The sequence below is a fragment of the Solanum verrucosum genome, unplaced genomic scaffold (genome assembly GCF_900185275.1).
Source record: "Solanum verrucosum unplaced genomic scaffold, falcon-dt-bn FXZP01000079.1, whole genome shotgun sequence".
NCBI lineage: Eukaryota > Viridiplantae > Streptophyta > Magnoliopsida > Solanales > Solanaceae > Solanum > Solanum verrucosum.
In genome coordinates this window covers 1,542,594-1,569,907 of record NW_026020368.1, presented here as the reverse complement: position 1 = coordinate 1,569,907, position 27,314 = coordinate 1,542,594, and the positions used below count along the sequence as shown (strand labels likewise).

The window sequence follows — 27,314 nt, the reverse complement described above, 5'->3', positions numbered from 1 at the left end:
GATATATAATTGTATCCTATTTCCAACGCCACCGAGTTTGCTAAAATCCGACCTCTGAGTAAAAGGTTATGCTTGTTTTAGTGAAGCCCTATCGGGCAGACTCAACCGACGACTCCAATCAACGGACCGTCAATTGACCTACGGCCCGTCTGTCCCGTCCGTCGGTCACTCCGACAACAATTAAGTCAGGGGTCTTTTGGACTTTTCCTATTTTTTTTAACTCCTAAGATACGTCATTTAATCCCTAAATCATGAGGTTTTAGTCAGTTTAAGCCTAGAAACATAACTAGAACTTACCTAAGTCAAATCATTAATCAAAATTTAGAAAATTAGAAGCAAGAGAGGAGGAAAAGGTCAAGAACCCTAGTTCAAGAACTCAGCAAGTTTTCTTCAGTTCCAGCCCAGAAATTAAAGGATTTCTCCGTGAAATTCATCACCAGGTATGTGGGATTTCACTAGTGGGTTCCTTTCGCCCATTAGGTCCCTAGAATTTAGTCAGATTCTTGATTCCATGATTATGAACAGACCTAGGGTTTCTAGATTTTCAACAGATCATCATGATTAGTTATTTAAATGTTCCAAATCAGATTATCATGTTATTTCTTAGTTTATTGCATGAATTTCAGAACCCTAGCTATGTATTTCTTTAGTTCTTGAATTACACATGCTAGGTCAGATATTTCAGTATTCAGTTATACATGCCTCAGTTTATGCATCATTATCAGATTAATTGTTGCATTCTCAGTTTGCATGTTCAGTTCGAGCTATCCAATTTATTCTATCCTGCATGATTAGAACCTTTCAAGTACTGACGCATACTGATGTAGGTTCAGGTTCTCAACATCCAGATCATACTTAGATCGGTTCTCGATCTCCAGATTAGTAGAATTAGTGGTGAGTCCTCATTCTCCGAGGACAATAGTCATGAGTTTCTTTTCAGTATTTTAGTCCTTTAGTTTCAGTTTTGCTAGACTTAGCTGGGGCCTGTCCCAACATTTCTAGTCAGTTTAGAGGCTTATTTCAGACATAGTTAGATTCAGCTTAGTATTGAGTTAATATTTTCTTTGTATTAAACTCGTAAGTTTTCATTCATCTCCGTTATAGTATATGGGTATTCCCCATCTTTTCATTTTATTTATGATTTAGCTTCCGCATCAGTTTATTATCTTTAGTATGCTCATGATCATGCCTGTAGGGTTAACTTGGGATCACTTATGGTCCTGGGTCCCGTGTCTGTGTCTCGGGGGTAGCTCGGGGCGTGACAAACTTGGTATCAGAGCACTAGGTTTAAGTGTCCTAGGATATCTGAAAAGCCGCACTAAGTAGAGTCCTTTTCTTGGGTGTGAAGTGCACCACATCTAATGAGAGGGAGGCTATGAGGTGTTTTAGGAAAACTTCACTCTCTTTGTTATTCTTATCATACGTTTGTATGATCTCTTTTCTAATCCATCGTTATGTGCTTAAGATCATAGCTCCTCGTAGGGCTTGCGCCAGGAATGTGAATGCCAAGAATGCTAACGCAATTCTTCTATTCCTAGACCATGAGGTTAAGAATGAAGAGTTTCAAAATGTGATCCAACTATTGGCTCAGAGTATGACCAACAAGAACAATCAGCAGGTTCCAGTTCCTACTAATAAAAATGGTGGATCAATGGCATCTAGTGTTCAAGATTTTGTTAGGATGAATCCGCCAGAGTTTTAGGGTCCCAAGTTGGTGAGGACCCACAAAGTTTCATTGATGAGGTTAAGAAAATCTTTGGAGTGATGCAAGTGACTGGTAATGGTAGGGTTGAGTTGGCATCCTACCAGCTTAGGGATGTGGCTCACATATGGTTCATTCAGTGGAAAGATTCAGGGGCTACTTTATCTTTTATGACTCCCTATATAGCAGTAATCTTAGATGTCAGTCCAGAAACTCTCTCAGAACCCTTCTCAGTCTCTACTCCAGTCGGTGACCCAGTTATAGCTAGACGGGTATACAGAAATTTCTCTGTCACAGTCTCTCAGAAAGTCACCTCAGCAGATCTTGTAGAGTTATAAATGGTAAATTTCGATATCATTCTAGGCATGGATTGGTTACATTCCTGTTATGTCTCAGTCGATTCTAGAACTAGGATTGTTCGTTTTCAGTTTCCAGACAAACCAATCTTAGAATGGAGGGGTAGTAGCTTAGCGCCTATAGGTCGATTCATTTCTTACCTTAAGGCCAGAAAGATGATCTCTAAGGGTTATCTCTATCATCTAGTTAGTGTTAAGGATTCTAGTCCCGAATCCACAACTCTTGAGTCAGTCCCTGTAGTCAACGAGTTTCAAGAATTGTCTCTAGATGATCTTCCTGGAGTTCCTCCCAAAAGGGAAATCGACTTTGGAATTGATCTCCTTCTAGATACCAAGCCTATCTCTATTCAATGGCTCCAGCTGAACTTAAGGAATTGAAAGAGCAGTTGAAAGACCTTCTAGATAAAGACTTCATCAGACCTAGTGTTTCACCATATGGTGCACTGGTGTTATTCGTAAAGAAGAAAGATGGTTCTCTCAGAATGTGCATTGACTATAGACAGTTGAACAAGGTCACAATTAAGAATAAGTACCCTATCCCAAGGATTGATGACTTGTTTGACCAACTTCAGGGTGCTAGTCATTTCTCAAAGATAGACCTCAGATCAGGTTATCATCAGCTTAGAGTCAGAGATAGTCACATTTCGAAGACAACCTTCAAAACTCGATATGGTCATTACGAATTTGTACTTATGTAATTTGGACTAACCAATGCTCCTGCAGCTTTCATGGATTTGATTAACAGAGTGTTCAAGCAGAACTTAGACTTGTTCGTTATCATCTTTATTGATGATATCCTCATTTACTCTAGGAATGAGGAAGAACATGCGAGTCATTTGAGAGTTGTTCTGCAAACTCTCAAAGATGGCCAGTTATTTGCAAAATTTAACAAGTGCGAGTTTTGGTTACAATCAGGTGCCTTCCTTGGGCAAATTGTGTCTAGTGAAGGAATTCGAGTAGATTCCCAGAAGATAGAAGCAGTGAAACAATGGTCCAGACCTACCTCTGCTACAGATATCAGAAATTTCTTGGGTTTAACGGGCTATTACAGACGATTTGTGGAAGGATTTTCATCCATAGCCTCACCATTAACTAGGTTGACTCAGAAAAAGGTTAAGTTCCAGTGGTCAGATGATTGTGAGAAAAGCTTCGCAGAATTGAAAACTAGGTTGACTACAACTCCTGTCTTGACTCTACCAGAGGGTTCAGATGGTTGTGTGATCTATTGTGATGCATCCAGGGTCGATCTAGGTTGTGTGTTGATGCATCGAGGTAAGGTTATAACTTATGCTTCTAGACAGCTTAAGGTACATGAGAAGAATTATTTGACTCATGACCTCGAGCTTGCAGCAGTGGTGTTTGCACTCAAGATTTGGAGACACTACTTGTATGGTGTTCATGTAGATGTGTTCACAGACCATAAGAGCCTCCAGTATGTATTCACCCAGAAAGAGTTGAATCTTCGCCATAGAAGGTGGCTTGAGTTTCTCAAAGATTATGATATGAGTGTGCATTACCATCCGGGTAAGGCGAATGTAGTAGCAGATGCTCTTAGCAGATTATCCATGGGTAGTGTAGCACATATTGAGAAAGAAAGAAAGAAGCTAGCAAGGGATGTTCATATACTTGCTCGCTTAGGAGTTCGCCTTATGAGCATATCAGATGGTGGTGTAACAGTTCAGAATGGGGCAGAATCTTCTTTGGTAGTGGAAGTTAGGGAAAAGCAACACAATGATCCAATATTACTTGAACTAAAGGGTGCAGTCTATCAACAGAGAGTTGAAGTTTTCTCCCAAGGGGGAGATGGTGTTCTTCGCTACCATGGTCGATTATGTGTTCCTAATATGGGTGAGTTGAGACAACATATTCTTGCAGAAGACCATAACTCCAGATACTCTATTCATCCAGGTGGCACTAAGATGTACCGCGATCTGCGGGAAGTCTTTTGGTGGAATGGTATGAAAAGAGATATAGCAGATTTTGTGGCTAAGTGCCCCAATTGCTAGCAAGTCAAGGTAGAACATTAGAAACCAGGAGGTATGACTTAAGAGATTGACGTTCCTACTTAGAAGTGGGAAGTGATCAACATCGACTTCATCACAGGTTTACCTCGTACTCGCAGACAGCATGACTCCATTTGGGTGATTGCTGATAGGGTTACTAAGTCTTCTCGATTTTTGGCGGTCAAGACTACAGATTCGACAGAGAATTACGCCAAGCTTTACATTAATGAGATTGTAAGGTTGAATGGGGTTCCTTTGTCTATCATCTCAGATAGAGGTCCTCAGTTTACCACTCATTTCTGGAAGTCATTTCGAAAGGGTCTTGGCACTCAGGTTAACCTTAGCACAGCATTTCATCCACAGACGGATGGTCAGGCAGAGCATACCATTCAGACCTTAGAGGACATGTTGAGAGCTTGTGTGATCGACTTCAAGGGTAGTTGGGATGATCACTTTTCTCTCATTGAGTTCGCCTACAATAATAGTTACCATTCCAACATTCAGATGGCCCCTTATGAGGCATTGTATGGGCGTAGATATAGATCTCCAGTTGGTTGGTTTGAAGTAGGTGAGGCACCCTTGATAGGACCAGATTCAGTCCTTGATGTTATGGAAAAGTACAACTCATTAGAGATATACTTAAGACTGCCCAGAGTCGCCAGAAGTCTGATGCAGATGTGAGAAGAAGGGAACTAGAGGTCCAAGTTGATGATTGGGTTTTCTTGAAAGTGTCACCTATGAAGGGGTTATGAGATTTGGCAAGAAAGGGAAACTCAATCCCAGATATATAGGCCCTTACCGGATCTTGAAAAGGACTGGTAAAGTGGCTTAGGATTTAGAGTTTCCAGCAGACTTAGCAACAGTGCATCCAGTCTTTCACATTTCTCTTTTGAAGAAGTGTGTGGGTGATCCAGCATCCATAGTGCCATTAGAGAGTGTGGCTGTGAAAGATAGTCGCTCGTATGAGGATATACCAGTTGAGATTCTCGATCGTCAGGTTAGAAGGTTGAGAAATAAAGAAGTCGTTTCAGTCAAGGTTTTGTGGAGGAGTCAGTCCTAGAGGGAGCTACATGGGAAGCAGAAGCAGCCATGAAGTCCAAGTATCCTCACCTCTTTCTTTCCGATTCCGTTCCAACTTGAGGTAATAGTTCCTCATCAGTTTTTCAGTCATTTATGCATAAATTCAGTCTTAGAATCATGTTCCTTCAGTTTGTGCTTGCATTTTCAGCGTATTTACATGTTCTTGGAACTCAGTTCGGTCAGAAATTCAGTTCTCAGTGTTTAGTGGTAGGGATTGAAGTCCTCTCCCTCTATTTCATTTATTTTAGTCTTTATTCGAGGATGAATGGTCCCAATAGGAAGATAATGTAACACCTTGTATCCGAAAATAGACCAGATTGTAGATTTCTGGTGTTGCAGGTGGCACTCTTGGGAACCATCCACGGACCGTAGGAGGACCCGTGGTCTGTCCTGTAGGTCCACGGTTCGTGTCAGCAAACTCCCCCAGAACTCATCCAGAAATTCGACCAAGTGTTGACCCACGGCCGGACCTACGGTCCGTACGTCAGGTCAAGGACCGTGGTTCATGTCTGTGGATAGATGTCCCTAAAGCCCAGCTTCAGTCCCTATTGACGGTTGACCAGCACGGACCGTCATTCGATGCACGGTCCGTAGGACTGACCATAGGTGAGGGTAGCAACCAGTTAGATGAAAATTATGATTGGGTCAACTTCAGATTGTCATAACTCTTAGGACAAAAGGAATTATGTGTCCTATGACCTATGATATGATATATAATTGAATCCTCTTTCCAACGCCACCAAGTTTGCTAAAATCCAACCTCCGAGTAAAAAGTTATGCTCATTTTAATGAAGCCCTACCGGGCAGACTCGACCGACGATTCCAATCGACGGACCGTCGATTGACCTACGGCCCGTCAGTCCCGTCCGTCGGTCACTCCGACAACAATTAAGTCAGGGGTCTTTTGGTCTTTTCCTATTTCATTTAACCCCTAAGATACGTCATTTAGACCCTAAATCATGAGGTTTTAGTCAGTTTAAGCCTAGAAACATAACTAGAACTTACCTAAGTTAAATCATTAATCAAAATTTAGAAAATTAGAATCAAGAGGGGAGGAAAAGGTCAAGAACCCTAGTTCAAGAACGCAACAAGTTTTCTTCAGTTCCAGCCCAGAAATCAAAGGATTTCTCCGTGAAATTCGTCACCAGGTATGTGGGATTTCACTAGTGGGTTCCTTTCGCCCATTAGGTCCCTAGAATTCAGTCAGATTCTTGATTCCATGATTATGAACAGACCTAGGGTTTGTAGATTTTCAACAGATCATCATGAATTAGTTATTTAAATGTTCCAAATCAGATAATCATGTTATTTCTCAATTTATTCCATGAATTCAGAAACCTAGTTATGTATTTCTTTAGTTCTTGAATTACACATGCTAGGTCAGATATTTCATTCAGTTATACATGCCTCAGTTTATGAAAGCATCATTATCAGATTAATTGTTGCATTCTAAGTATGCATGTTCATTTTGAGCTATCCAGTATTTATAGAAATTTAGTCATAACCACTTAACTACTTAATTCATTGGGAGTAGCATAATATCGAGTTGGACTAGGGTTCAGCGTACCCATATAGTCCTAGAATTACGATCCACGTAGTTGTAAGTCCCCTCTGTGGGCAACATCAGTTTAGTGATCACGTCATCATGCCTCTATACCTCTAGCAGGGTATATTGGGTCCTCTCGATGGGGCGTATACATCAGATTCCACATTTAGCTCATGTGGTTTTATGTCAGTTATTAGTAGCTCCCACAGTTCAGTCAGACTCTATTGCATTGACCACATTTCAGTACAGTTAGTATTCAGTCTCAGCATGTTATAAATTTGGTCATTGCATTCAGTTAGCTCATCATTCAGTATTTATATCATGTTCAGATTATTTCATTGCTTTATTGCTTTTTCAGTTATATGTTATTTCAGCTTTACTCTATCATGCATGCTCAGTACCTTTCAAGTATTGACGCATACGTGCGCTACATCTTCTCGTGATGTAGGTTCAGGTTCTCAGCATCCAGATCATGCTTAGATCGGTTCCTGATCTCCAGTTCAGCAGAATCAGTGGTGAGTCTTCATTCTCCGAGGACAATAGTCATGAGTTTTTTTCAATATTTTAGTCCTTTAGTTTCAGTTTTGCTAGACTTAGCTGGGGTCTGTCCCAACATTTCTAGTCAGTTTAGAGGCTTATTTCAGACATAGTTAGATTCAGCTTAGTATTGAGTTAATATTTTCTTTGTATTAAACTCGTCAGTTTTCATTCATCTCAGTTATAGTATATGGGTATTCCCCATCTTTTCATTTTATTTATGATTTAGCTTCCGCATCAGTTTATTATCTTTAGTATACTCATGATCATGCCAGTAGGCTTAGCTTGGGATCACTTGAGGTCCTAGGTCCCGTGTCTGTGTCTCGAGGGTAGCTCGGGGTGTGACATTAGTACTCTTTAAATTATGAGTGAGCATGTTATTTGTTTGCATTTGCTTGGTGGGTGTATGAACTTGTTGTTACCACCCTTAACCCAGTAGGAGTAATCTCATTTGAGAACGAATGCTCCCAAGGGGGAGATATTGTAACATCTAGCAATTTGAAATAGCTAGGAAGAAGCTCAGAATTTGAAATAGTCATTTTTGGAAATAGAGACAAATCTGGAAATTTGTTTATGCAAGTTAAAGTGAGTTTTTGGTCAACTTCAAACGATCATAACTCCTAGATCAGGATGAGTTAGGTGTAGTTCCAAATATGGTTGGAATGATCTTTCCAACGCCGCCAAGTTTGCATGATTCCAAGTTCTTATGAGTGAGTTATTCTTTTTGGAAGTTGGGCTGTTGGATTAGGAAATGTCTAATCCGGAATTTTAAGGGGTATTTTAGTCTTTTCATTGCCCTATTATTTTAATCCATTTTTTGGAGTTTAATCTGGGTCATATCAGATTTTAGTCAGTTTTAGAATTTGGGATTTCACCTAGGGCTAAGGATAAAGGAGAAGAGAAAAGAAGATGGAGAAAAAAAAGGGCAAATTCATCAAGATGGATCAAGAAAGTTGGTGTTTCGCCAAGGATTTACTTCTATCAGGTATGTGAGGCACTCATAATGTTCAGATTGTTCTCCCACATGCAAATCATATTAATTTCAGTTTGGATTCGACCTAAAAGAGTTTGAATATTGATGATCTTGATATCTATTCTTGAATTCATATATTGTTCTTGAATTTGACTGAGTTGGGAAGTTTTTGAGTTCGTTATGTCGCATCATAGAGTTGTTTCGAGTTAGGTTCTTAGGTACATTTGCCGGGTATCTGTATCTAAAATGTAATTTGAGAAAAAGAACCGAGTTTGCCTCGCGTTGCGGAGCTGACACGTTCTGTCTCAAAAGACGTTTTCAAAACTAAAATTTAATTATGCCCCCGCATCGTGTACCCACCTTCAATTCTTGATTTTTGGATTTTTTTTCTCATGTGTAGCTATCTAAAATCATTCCTAAACAAGATGAGAACTTTCCAAATCCAATTCTTAATCCTTGAATCCATAATTCAATTCAAGGATTGGTTAAGAGTCAAGTCAAGATCAGTTACTAGTCAAGTTAAGATAAGTTCTTAAAGTTTTCCAAGAGTCTTTCACAAATGTTTTAACTTTGTTTTAAGACTTATGTTTTGAGTTCAGTAAAGAAGTAAAGTTGAAGTTGTTTTCTTCAAAGAAGTATATGGGGACTATGTATTCCCAAAGAGATTTTAAAATGTTTTCACATTTAAATAAGGACGGAAACTGAGATTTCCAAAGAGTCTTCGGGCTAGTTTTCAGAAAAGAGTAATAGCTTTCTAAATAAAGCAAGAAGGGAAACTGAGATATCCAAGATAGCCTTTGAGCTAAGTTTTTGAGCAGTAATCTCAAATCACAGAAGAAGTATGTTTTTTTTTTAAAACATAAGAGCTAGTATATTTTGGGAGTAGTATTGAGCACTGAATTGGGGGCGAGCATGAGTTCAGATAACTTACGTCTCCATAAAACGATGTAGCCACCATGGGTAGAAAAGGGTCATCCTTTTTAGATGAACCCTTTTCACAATAGACTAGTGGATACACTTAGTAGTTCAAGTCTTATACATGTGGCAAGGTATAGGATGCGCTGGCAGCGTGAGGAAGATCGTTGTATCATCATTATAACTCTTAAGTGATGGTTTTTGGTAAGAGAAACTCCCACAGAAGTTATCGTGTTTTTATATACATCAGTTTATTGTATTTTTACATACATTTCAGAGTTATTTTGTATCCTTGTATATGCACAGAGTTGACATCACGTTTTTAAACAACTTTTCTTTATATTACACTTGTTTTAAACTGCTTATATTTAAATGAGTTCAGTAAAGTATTCATGAGTTAAGAAGAGCCAAGGTAAGTGTTTCTTTTAGATTCCCTTTCAAGCCTATGTTGTTTTAGCATTCCAACTCGCATACTCATACATTCAATGTACTGATGCCAGTTGGCCTACATTGTCTTATGATGCAGACAAAGGTAACTAGGATCGGCATTCCAGCGCACTGTTGATCCAGTGAGCAGTTCAGAGTCAGTCGGTGAGCCTCCTTGCATTCCGAAGGATCTATTTTTATTGCTTTCTAGTTAGCTCATTAGGATGTTGTGGGGTTGTCCCAACATCCATCTTAGTTGGTTTAGAGACTTCATAGACAATCAGATGTTAGTCCTTTGAGTCTTTTCATTATCATTTCTTATTATTAAGACTTGGGTTGCCACTTTTGGCCAAGTTGAATGTTTAACCTTTAAACATTCTCAATTATTTTACTATTCAGTTCAGTTAAGTGTTATTGATCATTATAAGTATGAATATTGTATTCTGCTAAGTTAAGTAAGTCAGGCCAAGGGCTTGGGGACCAACAATGGTCTTCGAGTGCCAAGCATGTCCAGGGTGTAGGCTCGGGGAGTGATAGTAGATAAGGTTATCAATAGGCGCTTTGTTGATACCACTTGCAATTCTAGTTAACTATGGTGAGCTTCCTTGCTTCCGGAGGATTCCATTTACTTTTCAGTTTAGTCAGGATTTCGTGGGTCTTGTCCCGACTTCCATCTTTTTCACTTAGAGGCTCATAGATAGACAATAAAGGTTGAGAAGTCTGTTTCATTTATTTTTAAAAATGTTTTAAAGACTTGAGTTGCCTATTTCTGGCGAGTTGATTAAACTATTTTATTCGGAGTTAAACTTTTGAGTTAAAGATTTTGTAATTGAGTTCAATGAATTTTATTCAATTTTAAGCTTTGTATGCTTGAGTTAGTCTTCCACTTCTAGTCAGTCAGGATGAGGGTTAGCTTGGGGACCAACAATGGTTCTCGAGTGTCGGCCTAGTGACACACTCCTTGCTTCTACACATATGTAGGTTTTGAGCACGGACCTGTGAACATTCTTTTTCATCTTTCTCTGAGGCTTTCAGATGATTTTGAGTGGTAGTTGTTTGTCATTCCGGTGGGCCCTCTTGTTCCTTATTTTATGCTTTGTTTTATTCTATTTGAGAAACAAAAACATTGAGACTTATATTTATTTTTTAATTTTGTTTTCATCACAAGAGACTTGTACACGCGACAACCAGATTTTGAAGTTGTTTTTTTATTGGCTAATTTTTCCCCGCTTAATTCACCCGATATGAATTTACATGTAAATAAAGAATGGTTCGGGTCTTAACTTAGAAATTTTCAGAATGTTACATGAATACAAGTGATGTAAATTTTTTAAATTCAAGTGATACAAGAGCGAAGGAATATTAATACAAAAGTTTTGAATACAAGTGATACAAGAGAGATAGAATACAAATGATATGTTTGATTCCCAAAAATCACTTACTCTTCATCAATCCTAAAATTTACACAATAATGGTAATTAATGGGTTTAATTAACGTAAACATGCTACATTTGAGGAATCAAGTGAGTAAGTGCATGCATTTATAGACTTAGATAGAAATTGAAGAGAGAAAAATGCAGCACGTTGCTATATTTGAGCACCTAAAGACACCTAAAATTTCTTGTTGACAAAATTAAATCACGTGTTCTTAGACATTATTGAAAAAAACCTATGTTAAAAATTCTTAAACACCATTGATAGCCATAGAGAAAAAAACATTGTATAAAGTCCTAAACAACATTGATAGCGCCCCATAGGGAAACTGAATTCTATACATGTTGAGAAAAATGGATCAGTTAGCTTGTACAACCATTGCAAAGTATATACCCTACTCTATAAAGTTGACAATTAACAATTGATATTTTATAACTAACTACACGTATATATCCATATCCCTAACAACTTCTACCAAAATATCTAGCTAAGGTAATGTCCAATCTGCCCTCAACATCTGCTTCAACTTATTCCTGTTTTATCATTCCAACTTAAGCCTACCATAAATACAATTTTTTAGCGGCCTACCATAAATACAATTTTTTAGCGGCAATAAATATGCATATCAACAAAAGTGAGGGCTACCATCTTTTAAGAAAATTTCCATATTTCTCGAGGGGTTATAACCTCCAGATTACGTAAGTCTTTGGTTCAATTTCACAGGATCACAATTCAAACAATTGTTTTTCTTTGGAATCTATCTTTCTTGTTGATTTGCAGTAGTTGGTGTGTTTTTAATTATAGTTAGCTAATATTTAAGAAAATTAGATTTTGATTATAAATTAAACACTTGGATAGGTGTCACTCATTGAAAGGTGCACTAGGGGAAATGGAGGGGATCTCACTGGAGAAAAACCAAGTCCAAGCTAAGCCTATAAAAGGAATATTTAATGCTAAAGTATTGTAAAAATGTAGGGGGAGGGGAGGGGTTAAAAATTACATGTCTACACTATATAGTGTAAAAAAATTATCTTTCTTGTTGATTTGCAGGAGTTAGTCATGTTTTTAATCATAGTTAGACTAATATTTAAGGAAATTAAATTTAAACTATTAATAATTGAGCAAGTGGATAGGTGTTACTCGGGAGAGTTGGCAAAATAGTCACTCTCAAGACTTAATTGGACATTAAGCCACAAGTCTTGAAAACTTTGTGGTATACCCATTAAATTAATTATGACATCACCCATGTGACCTACTTGGGACATACAAAAGCATCTTCTAAGTTTAAATATATACACTTTAGTCACCCTTCTTTTCAAACAGATATGGAATAATACGTGTATTTTCATTTTTTAAAATTATATTTGAAAAAGAAAAACTCTCAAACCAGAAATCAAAATAGGGGCTCGTTTTCATAATTTTGTTTATACAATGTTATGTTCAAATATTTTTTACATGTAATGGTATATATATGTGTGATGATACTTTGTGAAAACCGTAGGTCTTTGAATTTTTTTTAAAAAAAGTTGGTACAAAGAATATATTACATGGTGATTAGAGTTCTTTCTTTTAATTACCAATATTAAATAGTAATGAAGTATTAAGTTTATGTGTTGGCTTAGACCTTCCTCCCTATCAGATGAATTTAATACAAGTCACTATGTATTTGATCGCTAGTTTGATAATTTGTATTAAATCTCCTAAACTGAGTAATATATGATTGGATCAATGTAACTAGAGTTCTGATTTTTACTTGACATTAATTAATAGTAGACTCTCCATCTGAATTAGGTCTGTATACATTTATGGAGTGAATCATCGGTCATTGTATATGTATATTGTATGAATAGTTCTCCAATCCAATAAATTGGTTTTTCAAGATGCATGAATGTATATGTATGTGATGAGTTTGAATATAATTATTGAATGTTTATATGACTACTTGTTTGATTTGATCTATTGTAATTATTTTTATTCTCAGATGCAACATGTCTCCTTTTAATCTCCTTAGTACTATTTTGGATCATAACAAACTTGAGGGTCCTAACGATGTTGATTGGAGGAGAAATCATGACTTCATGTTAATTGATGAAGAGTATAAGTTTGTACTCTATGAGGAATGTCTATTGAAACAAGATGAATAGTGTAGTGATGAGGATAAGGTAGCTTATCAGAAATGACGCAAAACCGATGAGATGGCGCGGTGCTCCATTATGGCTTCAATGTTAAATGTGTTGCAACATCATCCATCATCAAGTTTTGAAATTTGGAAACTCTCAAGCAATTGTTTGGTGACTAGGGTCGATCAGATAAGTAGACTGCCATGAGATCTCTCATGAACACTAACATGATTGAAGACACTCCTGTTAGAGACCATGTTCTGAAGATGATAGGTCTTCAGAATGACCTAGAGGTCTTGAGGGATGAAATTGACAACGACTCCCAAGTTGAGATGATATTGTAGTCTCTACTTGACAATTCTCAACAGTTTTGCCTAAATTATAATGTGAATAAGATGAATCTATGTTTGGCACAATTGTTGAATGAGATGCAAGCGGTAGAGACAATTGTCAAAAAATTGACATCATCTATGACATTGTATGTTGAGAAAGATTCTACTTCTAAATCGCAAGGTGGACAGAACAAGAAAAAGGCTCACAAAACTAAGGCAATTGAACCTCCAACTGGGTGCATGAAAAAACCTAAGGGAAAGTATTTTCATTGCAAGATGCCAAACCATTAGAAGGCGCATTGTCCAGTTTTCTTAGCCAAGAAGAAAAACAATCTAGGTAACTCACTTTCACTCTTCGTTGAAACATATTTAGAGGTTGTTTCTACCAATTCATGGTATGTAGCCTCAGGATCCACTGATCATATCTGCACTACTTTGCAGGGGTTTCAAGAAACTTCCAAGCTGATTAGAGGTGAAGTTAGCATTTTTCATGCGGATGGTTCAACAGCTCTACTTTTAGAAATAGAAAATATCTCCTTTTTTTTGTTTGATAGTGGTAGAGTTTTAATTTTGAACCCGACCGGTAGATTTATGATTCTGGTTCATGAAATAAGTTAAGTATTGCTCTAAAAGAAACTAATCACTGAATCAAATTCGTCAGTAATTTAGCTTATTGATTAGTACCTGTAATCTTGACATGGGGAATTACTTAATTAATGGAGAATTTCGAAATATAAATAGAGGAGTGTAATTACGAATTTCTAGTGGAATGATTTGTAATTTATTATGGTAAGAATAATTCAAATTAATTATTTGAAATTATTTCCACAATAGGAAGCCTCGGTAATTAATTATGTGGTCCCTACCATGCTCGTATTTAAGTAGAACTCATAATCCTATTTTCTAGTAAAGTAGTGTGCAATTTTTTTCAAGAAAGAAAAGAAACGTGTGTTTCTCTTCTTGAAGAAAAAGGATTTGTATTTTCTTCCCCTTTTTGGACTGGGAAGAAATCTCTATAAGTAAGGATTCTTCTAACCTAGAAAGACATTCAGTTTTCTGTATGATAAATGCCCACTCAAGTATTGAAAGAGTTCAATTGTTAGTTTGAGATCACTGTAGAAGACAGTAGAGCCGGAGTTTGATTTGTTTCAAGATATCTGCACACGCTTTAAGAGGTAATCCTTGAGTTAATTTTCATAATGTTTTGTAGGTGATACATATTTGTGGTTGTTGTCTATATTCATGCATGATGTATGATTCTGGAATGCTTCCGCAGTGTATGCTATTTTCTAACAACTAATTCTAATTAATAAGCCTTGACTTATTTAATGTAGACTTAAGCAACCAATAACAAATTAATTGAATCCTAAAAATGTAATTCAATGGACTACGGTACATTATAAATAGGCCATCCTATTAGCACAACTTAAACCCATAAATTAAGCTTGAAAAAAAAAAGCAAGAGAAAAGAAAACATTTGAACAAGCAATGGCTGCTTCTTCTCCTATTAAGTGTCGCCCCTTGGCAAATTATCATCCAACTGTTTGGGGATATCATTTCCTTTCTTATACTCCTGTCAGTCACACATATAAAATTTTTTTTATGTTAATTATTGTCTAAATATTACAACGATACGTTTAAGACGAAACATAATATTTGATTTATTAATTAATTAATGTATGATGAATATTTTTCGGATGCAGGAAATTACTAACCAAGAAAAAGTTGAAGTTGATGAGTACAAAGAAACAACCAGGAAAATGCTGGTGGAAGCTCCAGAGGGTAGTGAACAAAAACTTGTGTTGATAGACACAATGCAACGATTGGGAGTGGCATATCATTTCGATAATGAAATTGAAACATCCATTCAAAACATTTTTGATGCTTCCCAACAGAACGATGACAACCTTTACGTTGTTTCTCTTCGTTTTCGACTTGTGAGGCAACAAGGCCATTACATGTCTTCTGGTAATTGTACTCCATCCTTCATTATTTCTCTTCGTTTTCTACTTGTGGGCGTTAATTGAGCCCTGCAACTTTTAATTCTTATAACTAACAACGAACATGATGTTTAACCAGATGTCTTCAAGCAATTCACCGAACAAGATGGAAAATTCAAGGAAACGCTTACTAATGATGTCAAAGGATTATTAAGTTTGTATGAAGCATCACATCTAAGAGTGCGTGATGAGGAGATTCTTGAAGAAGCTCTTACCTTTACCACTACTCATCTCAAGTCTATTGTCTCCAACTTGAGCAATAACTCTCTTAAGGTTGAAGTAACTGAAGCCTTAAGTCAGCCTATTCGCATGACTTTAGCAAGGATGGGTGCAAGGAAATACATATCCATTTACGAAATTAACGATGCACACAACTATTTGCTTTAGAAATTTGCTAAATTGGATTTTAACATGCTGCAAAAGTTCCACCAAAGAGAGCTTAGTGAGCTTACAAGGTTGAACATTATTTGATCTATATATCTTTTTAATTAGATGAGTAATGGTAATTTGGAATTAGTAAAAAATGTAATGCATGCAACAAAATCGTTGTTCTTGTGATGTATGTAGGTGGTGGAAAGATTTGGATTTTGCAAATCAATATCCATATGCAAGAGACAGATTGGTTGAGTGTTACTTTTGGATATTAGGAGTGTATTTTGAGCCAAAATATAGTCGTGCTAGAAAAATGATGACAAAAGTACTCAAGATGACCTCCATTATTGACGACACTTTTGATGCTTATGCAACCTTTGACGAACTTGTGACTTTCAATGATGCAATCCAGAGGTAAAACATCAAAATTTCACAAGTGAAATAATCTTTTTGACAATCCCTCAATAATGAATAGGAGAATGTAAATATGTTTTCCTGTTGTTATTATGAAATCTATATATATATAGACGAGGTGTAAGAGTTAATGAGCTTGTGGTTTTGATGATATATTAGATGGGATGTTAATGCAACCGATTCAATACCGCCATATATGAGACCTGCTTATCAAGCTCTTCTAGACATTTATAGTGAAATGGAACAAGTGTTATCCAAAGACGGTAAATTGTACCGTGTATACTATGCAAAATATGAGGTAATATTATTGTTTACCTAACCCACATAATTATATCAATTAAGTAAATTTTGATAATTCAACTGGTTGACTATCTACATTTTCAGCTTATCTTATTAATTAGTGAGAATTTAATTTCGATTCCCATGTTATAATACCCTCCTTATTTGCTATGACAACGTTACCATTATTTCCAAAAGGAAAAAAGATACTAGCTAGTAGTAATTGTCTAGCTTAAATTACTTGTTATTGTTTTTAGATGAAAAAGTTGGTGAGAGCCTATTTTAAGGAAGCCCAATGGTTAAATGATGCTAACTATATTCCAAAATATGAGGAGCACATGGAGAATTCACTTGTAAGCGCTGCCTATATGATGGCATCAACAACTTCCTTGATCGGTATGGAGGAATTTATATCGAAAGACACTTTTGAATGGTTGATGAATGAGCCTTTGATAGTTCGAGCTTCCTCATTGATTAGCAGAGCAATGGACGATATTGTTGGACATGAAGTAAGTACAACAATAAGTATATGCGTAATGATCAATTAAGATTCAAACTTTCATTAAATACAAATAAATGAGGCATAATAGTGACTTGACTTATCAAAAACAATAGTACTTCTTATGTTTCACTTTGTGTGAGGGCCAAACTAACTACTCTCCGGTGTGAATTTTTATTACTATACAATCTTTTAGTTTTTCTTTTTAGATAAAATTTATATTTTAAAAAAATACTAGAAGTCACAGCAATTCTATTGTTCAAAATATTACAAAAGTTTCTATATTTTATAACAAAAATTAAAAGAGAAAGAAAGAAAACAAATAGTCCTAGTTGCTTGAAGAACATATGATGTTGAATAGTTTGGATTTGCTTCAAATATATCTGCATATGATACAGAAGGAACACATATATTGTGTGTATTCGATTTATTTACTTCAAATTCTTAAAAGTTAGCTAAGAAGCCTACAATATAATAGAAAAAATAATGTTTAAAATGTATTAATTATATACATGGAATATATTGACATCTATTTATTTCATGTAGGATGAACAAGAAAGAGGACATGTAGCTTCAATTATTGAATGTTACATGAAAGAGTATGGAGCTTCAAAGCAAGAGACTTACATTAAATTTCAGAAAGAGGTCACCAATGCATGGAAGGACATAAACAAAGAATTATTCCGTCCAACTGAAGTACCAATGTTTGTCCTTGAACGAGTTCTAAATTTCGCACGTGTGATAGACACATTATATAAAGAGGAAGATGGATACACCAACGCCAAAGGCAAACTTAAAAACATGATTAACTCGATACTGACTGAATCTGTCAAAATATAAATATAATGATGAAATTGCACCTTCATCAATCAAATATTAAGAGCAAAATAAGGCATATACAATAAATTCAAGACATTTAATATGCCATTCATAATATATGAGCTGTTAATTCATGGGGAATGTTTGAAATAAACAATAGTTGTTTTTAATTTACTAAGCAAATGTGTGGTAGGTTTGTCTTTTTTCTGTCATGTTCATTTTTAAAACATATACAACACTTGAGTTGTATTAAATCCTGGTTTATTTCATTTCCAGCTTGTTTGGATGATTATTAATTATCATCACTGTAAAATGCATCGTAATCGTATTGTATTTGTATTGTATTGTGGTCATAATAAAGTTTGAATAAATTGTATCTTTGTTACGGTTATATAAATTTTTTATTATTTAGTTGGATTCATGTATTGTACCATATGATAATGATTTAATTTACTAAAACTCCCATTGTTGTTGTAAATATTAGATTATGTAATAGGATACAATCAAACTAAACAACAATTACAAAAAAAAGTCAACTAGATGCACTGATTATGACTCGTCAACATTTTAAGTTATTAATTCATACCACTCCTAATGAAATTAATCATAAAACTAAATTCGTTCACTAACGATGATATTTTTGAAGAATGAAAAAGTCTCACAATGATGGTTTGGACAATCCTATTCTTTTGGGCTCGCTTTAGGGGTGTGACTTAAGCCCAAAGCCTAATTTTACATGATATAAAAGAAGGACCTATCTCAGCCAATATTGTATTACCAAATTAAATTATCCATGCTTCATGTGTTCAATGTTTTTTTAATTAAATTGTTTCCAATGATCATTGATATGAAAAAGTTACATCTTGGAGATTGGCATACAAATCTTAATATATTATCATATGGTAAAGGTAAAGTTAGATAAAATCAAAAATATTAACACAAAAAAATGGAGGGAGTCTAAGCTAGCTATGTAATGACTCGGAAGGTCCCTTTTGATTTTTTTTTATAAAATTATCATTTTACCCTCCCAATATTGACCTCTAGTCCTTTTTGATTGATTTTAAAATTCGTTTCGAGTTTTGAGTGAAAAGTTATTAATTATGAAAATTATGGAAGTTTGGAAGGATAAAGTTTGTTAAAAAGTGGTTTTCGGTGTCTTTTGGTAGTTTCAAGTCCTAGAATGAAAATTCATCGATTCCGTCAACTCTAGAATGTGGAAATTAGTCTAGGAGAGTTGCCAGTTTTAAATTCAGAGTATTTTCGTGGATTTGAAGTCCTAAGTTGGAAATTATTGAGATTTTAGCCTTTGGGTTGACTTTGGTCAACATTAAGGATTGAGATGCTCGGTCTGATTTTTGACAGTTCCATTGGATTCAAAAATTGCTTTTAGGTCTAGGAGAGGTCTTAGTTGAAATTTAGAGGTCCCGAGCGTACGTTATGGTCATTTCTTGACTTTTACGGGGTTTCGGGTCAAGGAGACCTAGGATTCATATTTTGATGGTTCCATTTAGTCTGAAACATAAAGTTTAGTCTTGTTGCATATTTGGTTTGTGTGAAAGGGATTCCAAACCAATCTCGAGGGTCATCTCGGAAATATTTTATGCCTTGTCTGATTGTTGGTTTGTTGTTTCTAGTGTAGTGTTAATTATTTTTCGCAATCGTGTGGATGACTTTCACGATCGTGAAGCTTTAGGGTTCTGGTCATCGCGATCGAGTGGAGGTTTGCGTTATAGCGATCGTCAAACTTAATGAATTGAACCATTTAACTCAACGCGATCACGAAACTTTGGTCATCGCGATGAGAATTTATACCCAGGCGGAATACCTAGGAGTCTAAAATGATTTGATTCATTCTTAAAATACTAATATACACTTAGGGTTTTAGAAGATAGTTCAAGAGGAGAAAAGAGCAAAAGGTTCAAAGCGTTCATCGAGTTTTTCTAGCGAATCGAAGGTTATTTCGCCAAGGGTTTAATCCCTAAGAGGTATGTAAGTTCTCATAGTGTTGGGTTCGTTCACCCACACGCCAATCATGTTATTTTCAGCGAAATTTCGTTCTTGAAGTTGAAGAGTTTGAGTTCTTGATTAGTTTCTTGAAGTATTGTTTACATTCTTGAACTAGAATGGGTTTGATGATTTCTTGAGATAATCATTGGATTTTAAGAGTTATTTTTTAGTAGATTCTTGTGTACTTTGGTTGGGTATTCGAATCTAATTGATTGGGGAAGAAACCATTCGATTCTAGGTGAGTTAGGGTCCGAAAATGAGAAAGAAAAGTTGTCGGGGTTTTTTTGGGCTGGGGCTATTGTGCCGCCCCAACAGTGCAGCAGAAACACTTGTTTGTAGGATGAGGGCTGGCGCCCTGCACCAATCAGTGCGCCAAGGTCTCTTGCCCCTACCCGTTCTCCGTCATTTAGTCCGTCTGAGTTCTTCCAAAGGGTACCTTTACCCCCCTTTGATTCTAAACTACTTCTAAACATCTAGAAATCATTCATAACATGAATCATAACCTTTAATTCATAATTCAAATTCAAGGTAGAGTTAAGAGTGAAGTCTTGAGAGTTCTTCAGAGTTGTTTGAGAAAGTCCGTTTGAGTCTTTTCGAGGAATCTTCTACAATTACTTATAAATTGTTTCAAGACTCGAGCAAGTGTGTATGATAATGAGGAGGATGTATTCATGAGTCTACATTATCATCACGAGATCCTTCATAACGTGAAGCATAATTCTTGAATTCATAATTCATATTCAAGAGAGAGTTAAGAGTAGAGTTCAAGAAAGTCTTTGAGTTTAATTGTGAATCCTTTGAGATCAACTATCGATTTGAACTATGTTTTGAGGAAGTAAGTATGAGAATGATAAGATTAGTATACATGAGTTCCATATTGTTATGTAGACCCTCGAGTCGAGTCGTTCATGCCTATAAATTCTGCATGAACTTCATAAATTTAGCATCTTTGAGAGGAGTAGTATCTTTAATTTCTAAGTTCTTGAGCATTGAGTTCCTAATCCCTTTTGAGATTATATTTCTAATCATGGGACTATTACATGTTATCCATGAAGTTCTTGAGTTGAGTTGTTTATGCCCATAATTCTGCACGAAGCCTATGAGTTGAACATTCTCGAGATGAGTAGTATCATGAAGTCCTTGAGTTGAGTTGTTCATGCACATAATTTCGTATAAACCCTCTGAGTTGAGCATTCTTGAACTGTGTAGTATCATTGAAGTTCCTGAGTTCTGGAGTTCTTGAGTTTCGAGCATTGAGTCCTATGTATGGTTATTGAAAACCTTGAATTAAGTCGTTCACGTCCATAATTCGGTATGAACCCTATCTTGGGAACTCTTTTACAAATTATTCTAAACTTGTTTTAAAACTTTAGTAGTTGAGTTTGAGAAAGAGTAGAGTTGAGTTCATTTTCTTTAAAATGATATATGGGACTAAGTATTCCCAGAGTAAATGTTTTCACATTTAAGCTAAGTGGAAACACCGATTTTCAAAAAAGTTTTTTAGCAGTTCTCAGTATCATCTATTTTAAGAGAAAGACTTTTGAGTAATAATCTGAAAACACAAAAAATGTTATGTTTTTAAACATATGAGCTAGTTATATTTTTGGGAGTAGTATTGAGCACCTATATGGGGACTAGTTCAGATAATTCAAAGTCCTCATAAACCATGTAGCCAATGTGGGTAGAAAGGGTCATACTTTTAGATGATTCCTTAATGCTTTTTAGCATAGACTAGTGGATCCACTTAGTAGTATGTTATATACCTTGACAAAGTATAGGACAGTTCTGGCAGTGTTGGCTAGACGTTGTATCATGACATAGCTCATAGTGATGGTTGTCGATTAGAGAATCTCCCACAGAGTTTATTTCATATTTTCATATACAAACAAAGTTATTTTGTATCCTTGCATACAAACTGAGTTATTATTGTATTCTTCAATACATTGAGTTGCTATCTACTATTTTAAAAGCTTTCCATATTTTGCATCTTCTATTGTTGCTTTATCTTGGGTTGAGTAATCCAGAGTTGAGTATCTTATTATTGATTTGAGCACTATTTCTCTAAGTTGAGTTGAACTATGTTTCACAGAGTTGAGTATCTTATTATTGAGTTGAGCCCTATTTCTCTGAGTTGAGTTGTAATATGTTTCACTGAGTTGAGTATCTTATCCTTGAGTACTTCTGAGTGAGTAACTTTGAGTATTCCTTGGGTTGAGTTGAGTTGAGAAGAGGTAAGTATGTTACTTTTCCATTAGTTCAAGCTTATGTTTATGCTTTAGAATTCCCCTTACATGCTTCTACATTCTATGTACTGATGTCATTTGTTCTGCATCGTTTAATGATGTAGATACAGGTAGTTGTAACATCTCGCAATTCGAAATAGCTAGGAAGAAGCTAAGAATTTGAAATAGTCATTTTTGGAAATAGTGACAAATCTGGAATTTGTTTAAGTAAGTTAAAGTGAGTTTTTGGTCAACTTCAAACGATCATAACTCCTAGATTAGGATGCTTTAGGTGTAGTTCCAGATATGGTTGGAATGATCTTTCCAACGGCACCAAGTTTGCGTGATTCCAAGTTTGTATGAGTGCGTTATCCCCTTTGGAAGTTGGGCTGTTCGATTAAGGAAATGTCTAATCCAGAATTTTAAGGGGTATTTTAGTCTTTTCATTTCCCTATTATTTTAATCCATTTTTAGGAGTTTAATATGGGTCAAATCAGATTTTAGACAGTTTTAGAATTCGGAATTTCACGCTAGAGCTAAGGAGAAACGAGAAGAGAAATGAAGAAAGAGAAAAAAAGGCCAAATTCATCAAGATTGATCAAGAAAGTTTGTGTTTCGCCAAGGATTTACTTCTATCAGGTATGTGAGGTTCTCATAACGTTGGGATCGTTCTCCCACGTTCCAAGCATATTAATTTCAGCTTTGATTCGACCTAAAAGAGTTTGAATATTGATGATTTTGATATCTATTCTTGAATTCATATATTATTCTGGAATTTGACTGAGTTGGGATGCTTCTGAGTTCGTTACGTCACATCATAGAGTCGTTTCGAGTAAGGTTCTTTGTTACATTCGTTGGGTATTTGTATCTAAAAGTAATTTGAGAAAAAGAACCGAGTTTGGGTGAATTGGGGTTGGAAAATGAAGAAGAAATTATGGGTGGCCGCGCGTCGCGAGCCTAGTGCCCAAATTTGAAAATTTATGCTCTGCATCGCAGAGCTGACACGGAGCGTTCTGCCTGAAAAGACATTTTCGAAACCAAAATTTAATTATGCCCCCGCATCGCGGACCACTTCAAATCTTGATTTTTGGTTTTATTTCTCATGTTTAGCTATCTAAAATCATTTCTAAACAACATGAGGTGTTTCCAAACCCAAATCTTAGTCCTTGAATCCATAATTCAATTCAAAGATCAGTTAAAAGTCAAGTCAAGATCAATTACTAGTCAAGTTAAGATAAGTTCTTAAAGTTTTCCAAGAGTCTTTCTGTAACGACCCGAGAGCACCCCCTAGTCGTTACCGGTGTATTTCACCTCTCGAAGGTCTTATACAAGCCCTTAGCATTCGTCATAACATTTATCATAGAAAAAAAGCGAAAAATTTAAAAAAAATTCATAATATAACACAAGACATAAAAGTCACCTCATTTAAACCTTTAATACAAAATCGGAATACTACGTCCCAAGGTAGCCATCTTAAAACATGACTGTGAACACCTAATTTTTGACGTGTTTATTTTACTCCTATAATATATATATATATATATATATACATATATTCTTATATTTTTGTTTTGTATTTTGGGTAGTTTGTTTTTGTTTACATTGTTTTTTTATTGGCCCAAATGACCCAATTTTTTATTGAATTGGGTTGATTTAGACCAAATTCTGATGGCCCAATCAATTTTGACCCGGTCCAATAGAAATGGTCAAGATTAAATCTCAACCATCCATGATTTATTGATCCAAGGGTTCTTAGAGGACCTTACCAAAAATACAAAACCCCAAAATCAAATTTTTATTGCCATTTTGTATTTTTTTTTCTTCTCCCCTTTGCTTCCACCTACCGCCGGCCAGCGGCCACCACCCCTTGGCCGGAAAAATCTTTGAATTTTTACCACTTCTTCCTTTCATCCTCCTCTACACAAATCCGCAAACCATTCATTCATATTCATAGCCAAACTCCATAGATCTAAGAAAAACCAAACATAAATCTTCACCTTTTTCTTTAGATTTACGAAGTTTCGGCCATCCCCGTCCTATATCCTTTACATAAAAGTGTAGATCTCTTCAAGGGCTATCCTTTGATGTAAAGTTTATGTCCAAAATCCTTCAAAAAAAAATTCGGCGGAATTTTCCGGCGACCTCCAATCGTCCGAAAAATTTATGTCAACCATTTCCCCCTCTCATCGTCTATCCAAATCCGTCATTATCACATTTTAAAAAAAACATATAAGTTGTTTTGATGCCAGATTTGTATTGTTTTGTTACTATACTTCAAGTTCATGTTTAAGTTGTTGCTTGAGTTTTTTTTTTTAAAAAAAAATTTCGTTTTTTATTTCTTCTTTTTATTTTTCTACCTTATTTGTTGTGTTTGATCTTCAAAATAGTTTAGATGTATAGATTTTGTGTTAGTGGACTGATTTTCTTCTGATTTTTGTGTCTTGATCAATTTTGGGCCTATTTTAAAATTTTCAGATGACCCATTTAGCTATTATTCAATTAATGAGTAAAAGAAATGGGTCATCCAAAATGACATTTTTGGTCTATTCTAAATTTTCAGATGACTCATTTAGTTGTTATTCAATTAATGAATAAAAGAAATGGGTCATCGAAAAGGGCAATGTAGTCTTTTAATTAATTTTATCTTGAAAAAAGAAAAAAGAAAAAAGAAAAAAAGGAAATTCCATTGGTCATCTTGGGTGGCACCTTGGGAAAACAAAGAGTCCAATCCATGCATTGACTCTTAAGTTTTCAAGAAGAGTGGGGGGTTTAATGCTCCACACCTATTTAAACATCATTCTTCTTTCATTTCAAAGAAAGGAAAAAAAAGAAAAAGAAAGGAGAAAGAACAAGAACAAAAAATTAGAAGAGGAAAAATTATTACTTCTAAAAAGAAAAAAAATATATATATTTCTTCTTTGGTGGTTTTTTGGGAGTTGAATTGAGTTTAGCTTTCATCATTGTTTTGTCATCATCTCTTTAGGTATATTTCTTTCCTACACTTTGCAATATAACTTCAAAAATAATGAAGCATGTTTATATTTTTGATTTAATTATTTAGTTTATTTGAATTAGTTAAATATGTTATGATACTTAATATGATTATGTTTCATTGTTATTGTATATTTGTGTTTTATTATTAAACTAAGTGTTAATTATATCTTATCATTATGAAATGATACATAACTTTATTGGAATTAGTTAAATTATATCTTGTTGTTATTATATATTTGTGTTCTATTATTAAACTAGGTGTGAATTTTATATTTATCATTATGAAGTTGATGCATAATCCATATTTTTTGCTAAAAAAAAAAAGAAACAACAATCTCAAAGTCTTTTTTTTTTTTTTTTTTAGTTTCTGGTCATTCTAAGAAAAGAAAAAAAAAAGGCTGTTTTTTTGCAAAAAAAAAAAAACCAAGTCTGGTCATTTTTGCAAAAAGTGTAAATCTGGCCATTTTAGCAAAAAATGTAAATCTGGTCATTTTTGCAAAAATAATGTAAATTTGATCATTTCATAAATTCAGTTTTTTTTTCTCTTAAATAAATATATAAAATGGTTATTGAAACGAAATACAAAACCGGCTACTTTGGTTAGTAATTTAACTATTAGATTAAAATAGGCTATTTTTACAATTTTCTTTCAAAAGAAAACATATCACCATTTTATGAAAAACCAAAAATTTTATCAAAGTGGTCGTTTTCTGAAATTATATCAATATAAATTTTTTTAGTATATCACTAATTGTTTTAAAAAGGGACTAGTCATTATTTTTTAAAAAAAAAAAGAATATATACTTTTTTTTTCTTTTGTTGTTATCATCAAGTAGTGACACTTACTATATTTATTTGTTTTTTATTTTTAAAAAATAAAATATTTGTTCAAGTCTATATGTTGCAAACAAGTTCTTTTTTCATTTTTTTTTCTTTTCTCATTGTTAAATAAAATTTGAGTCATGAATTATCAATCTTTTTTTTTAGAAAAATAAAATAAACTTTAAATACCACCATGTGTTCGGTTACGATCAGTGGTGTGTATTCTTTCTAAAAAAAAAAGTGTTCTTGTGTGCGGTTACGCTAGTAGTTCAATCATTTTTTTTATTAAAAAAAAAGATTAGTAACTAACATAAATTTATTCTTTTATCCAAAAATTATTTTAGCCAAACATGAGTTGATAAAGCGACCGTGCTAGAATCATGGGACTCGGGGGGTGCCTCACACCTTCCCTCCGATCAATAGAATTCCTTACCCAATCTCTGTTTACGTAGACTAAAATAAAATGATATTTTTTTCTTTTTTTTTTTAAATTAAGAATTACTAGATGACTTGGAACACCTAAAAAACTCATTTTCAAATGGCGACTATTTTTTAAAAAAAATCTTTAGTTTCATATTTTTTTTATTCTTGTTTTTTTTTTAAAAACCCGTCATATCCAAAACTATTGTAAAAAGAGAAGTGGTGTGATAGTTTCAGTGACTCTACTGGGAATTTTCTTTAGAATTCGAGCTTTGTGCATTGATTATATTTGGCTATTTTGAATATTTGGATTTTCTTTTTGTTGACTAATTGCGCTATTTCAATGATTTATTGTTTTGATATTGTGTAATTATATATAAGTTGCCTCCTCTCGCACACCCTCTGAATCTCTAGAATTTTGTTATACACTGTGTGTGCGGATACGCCCCATGGGACTTCTGTCTAGGATGAGCCAATGTGCGATTACACTCCTGGTTCTAGGTTTGTCACACATGTTAGATGAGATTGGACCACCAGTTAAGCCGGAATAGCTCTGCTATCGGTACGCTTACGCTCCCTCGCTCGAGTTGTCCACTCGAGTAAGTCAGTCTAGACACCTTCCAAATAAAGTGTTAAACCTAGCAAAAACTATCTCTGGTAGGTCACATTTATTTGTATCATTTGCATTTGACCTAGAAAATCTAAGATATGTGCCCACTCTAGACCAACATGTTCATTTTATGCTTTACGTGAAAATAATTTGTTCAGAAGACCTTTATATTATTGACCAGTTTTATAATAGCTTTGTCTTTCAATTTTTTATTTTATTAAAAAAAAAAAAAAGGTTGAAATAAAAGGGATAGTATTTCAAGTGTGAGTTTTTGCTTATGAACTACGCACACACGATTCTCACTAAAATGAGATACGTAGGCATCCCTTCTCGGGTTCAGTGTTTGTAAAAAGAGGTACTTTGTTTTTTATTTAAAAATAACTTTTTGTTTACTCTTCTTTCTTCCCTCGGTTAGAGTTTGTCATAAAACAT

At 34.9% G+C, this 27,314-nt stretch overlaps 2 protein-coding genes across 2 annotated transcripts in view; one reads left to right on the top strand and one right to left on the bottom strand.

The window, feature by feature from the left end:
- Nucleotides 1-27,314, bottom strand: part of LOC125838099 (floral homeotic protein PMADS 2) — a 383,162-nt gene that overhangs the window by 191,312 nt on the left and 164,536 nt on the right. The gene's annotated exons all lie outside the window — the stretch shown is intronic.
- On the top strand, nucleotides 14,913-17,870 carry LOC125837980 (sesquiterpene synthase 9-like). Its single transcript, XM_049517045.1, has 8 exons — nucleotides 14,913-14,999; nucleotides 15,128-15,392; nucleotides 15,504-15,703; nucleotides 15,812-15,879; nucleotides 15,992-16,210; nucleotides 16,370-16,508; nucleotides 16,747-16,998; nucleotides 17,535-17,870. The coding sequence occupies exons 1-8, from the start codon at nucleotides 14,913-14,915 to the stop codon at nucleotides 17,826-17,828; spliced, it is 1,524 nt and encodes a 507-aa protein (XP_049373002.1). The 3' UTR covers nucleotides 17,829-17,870.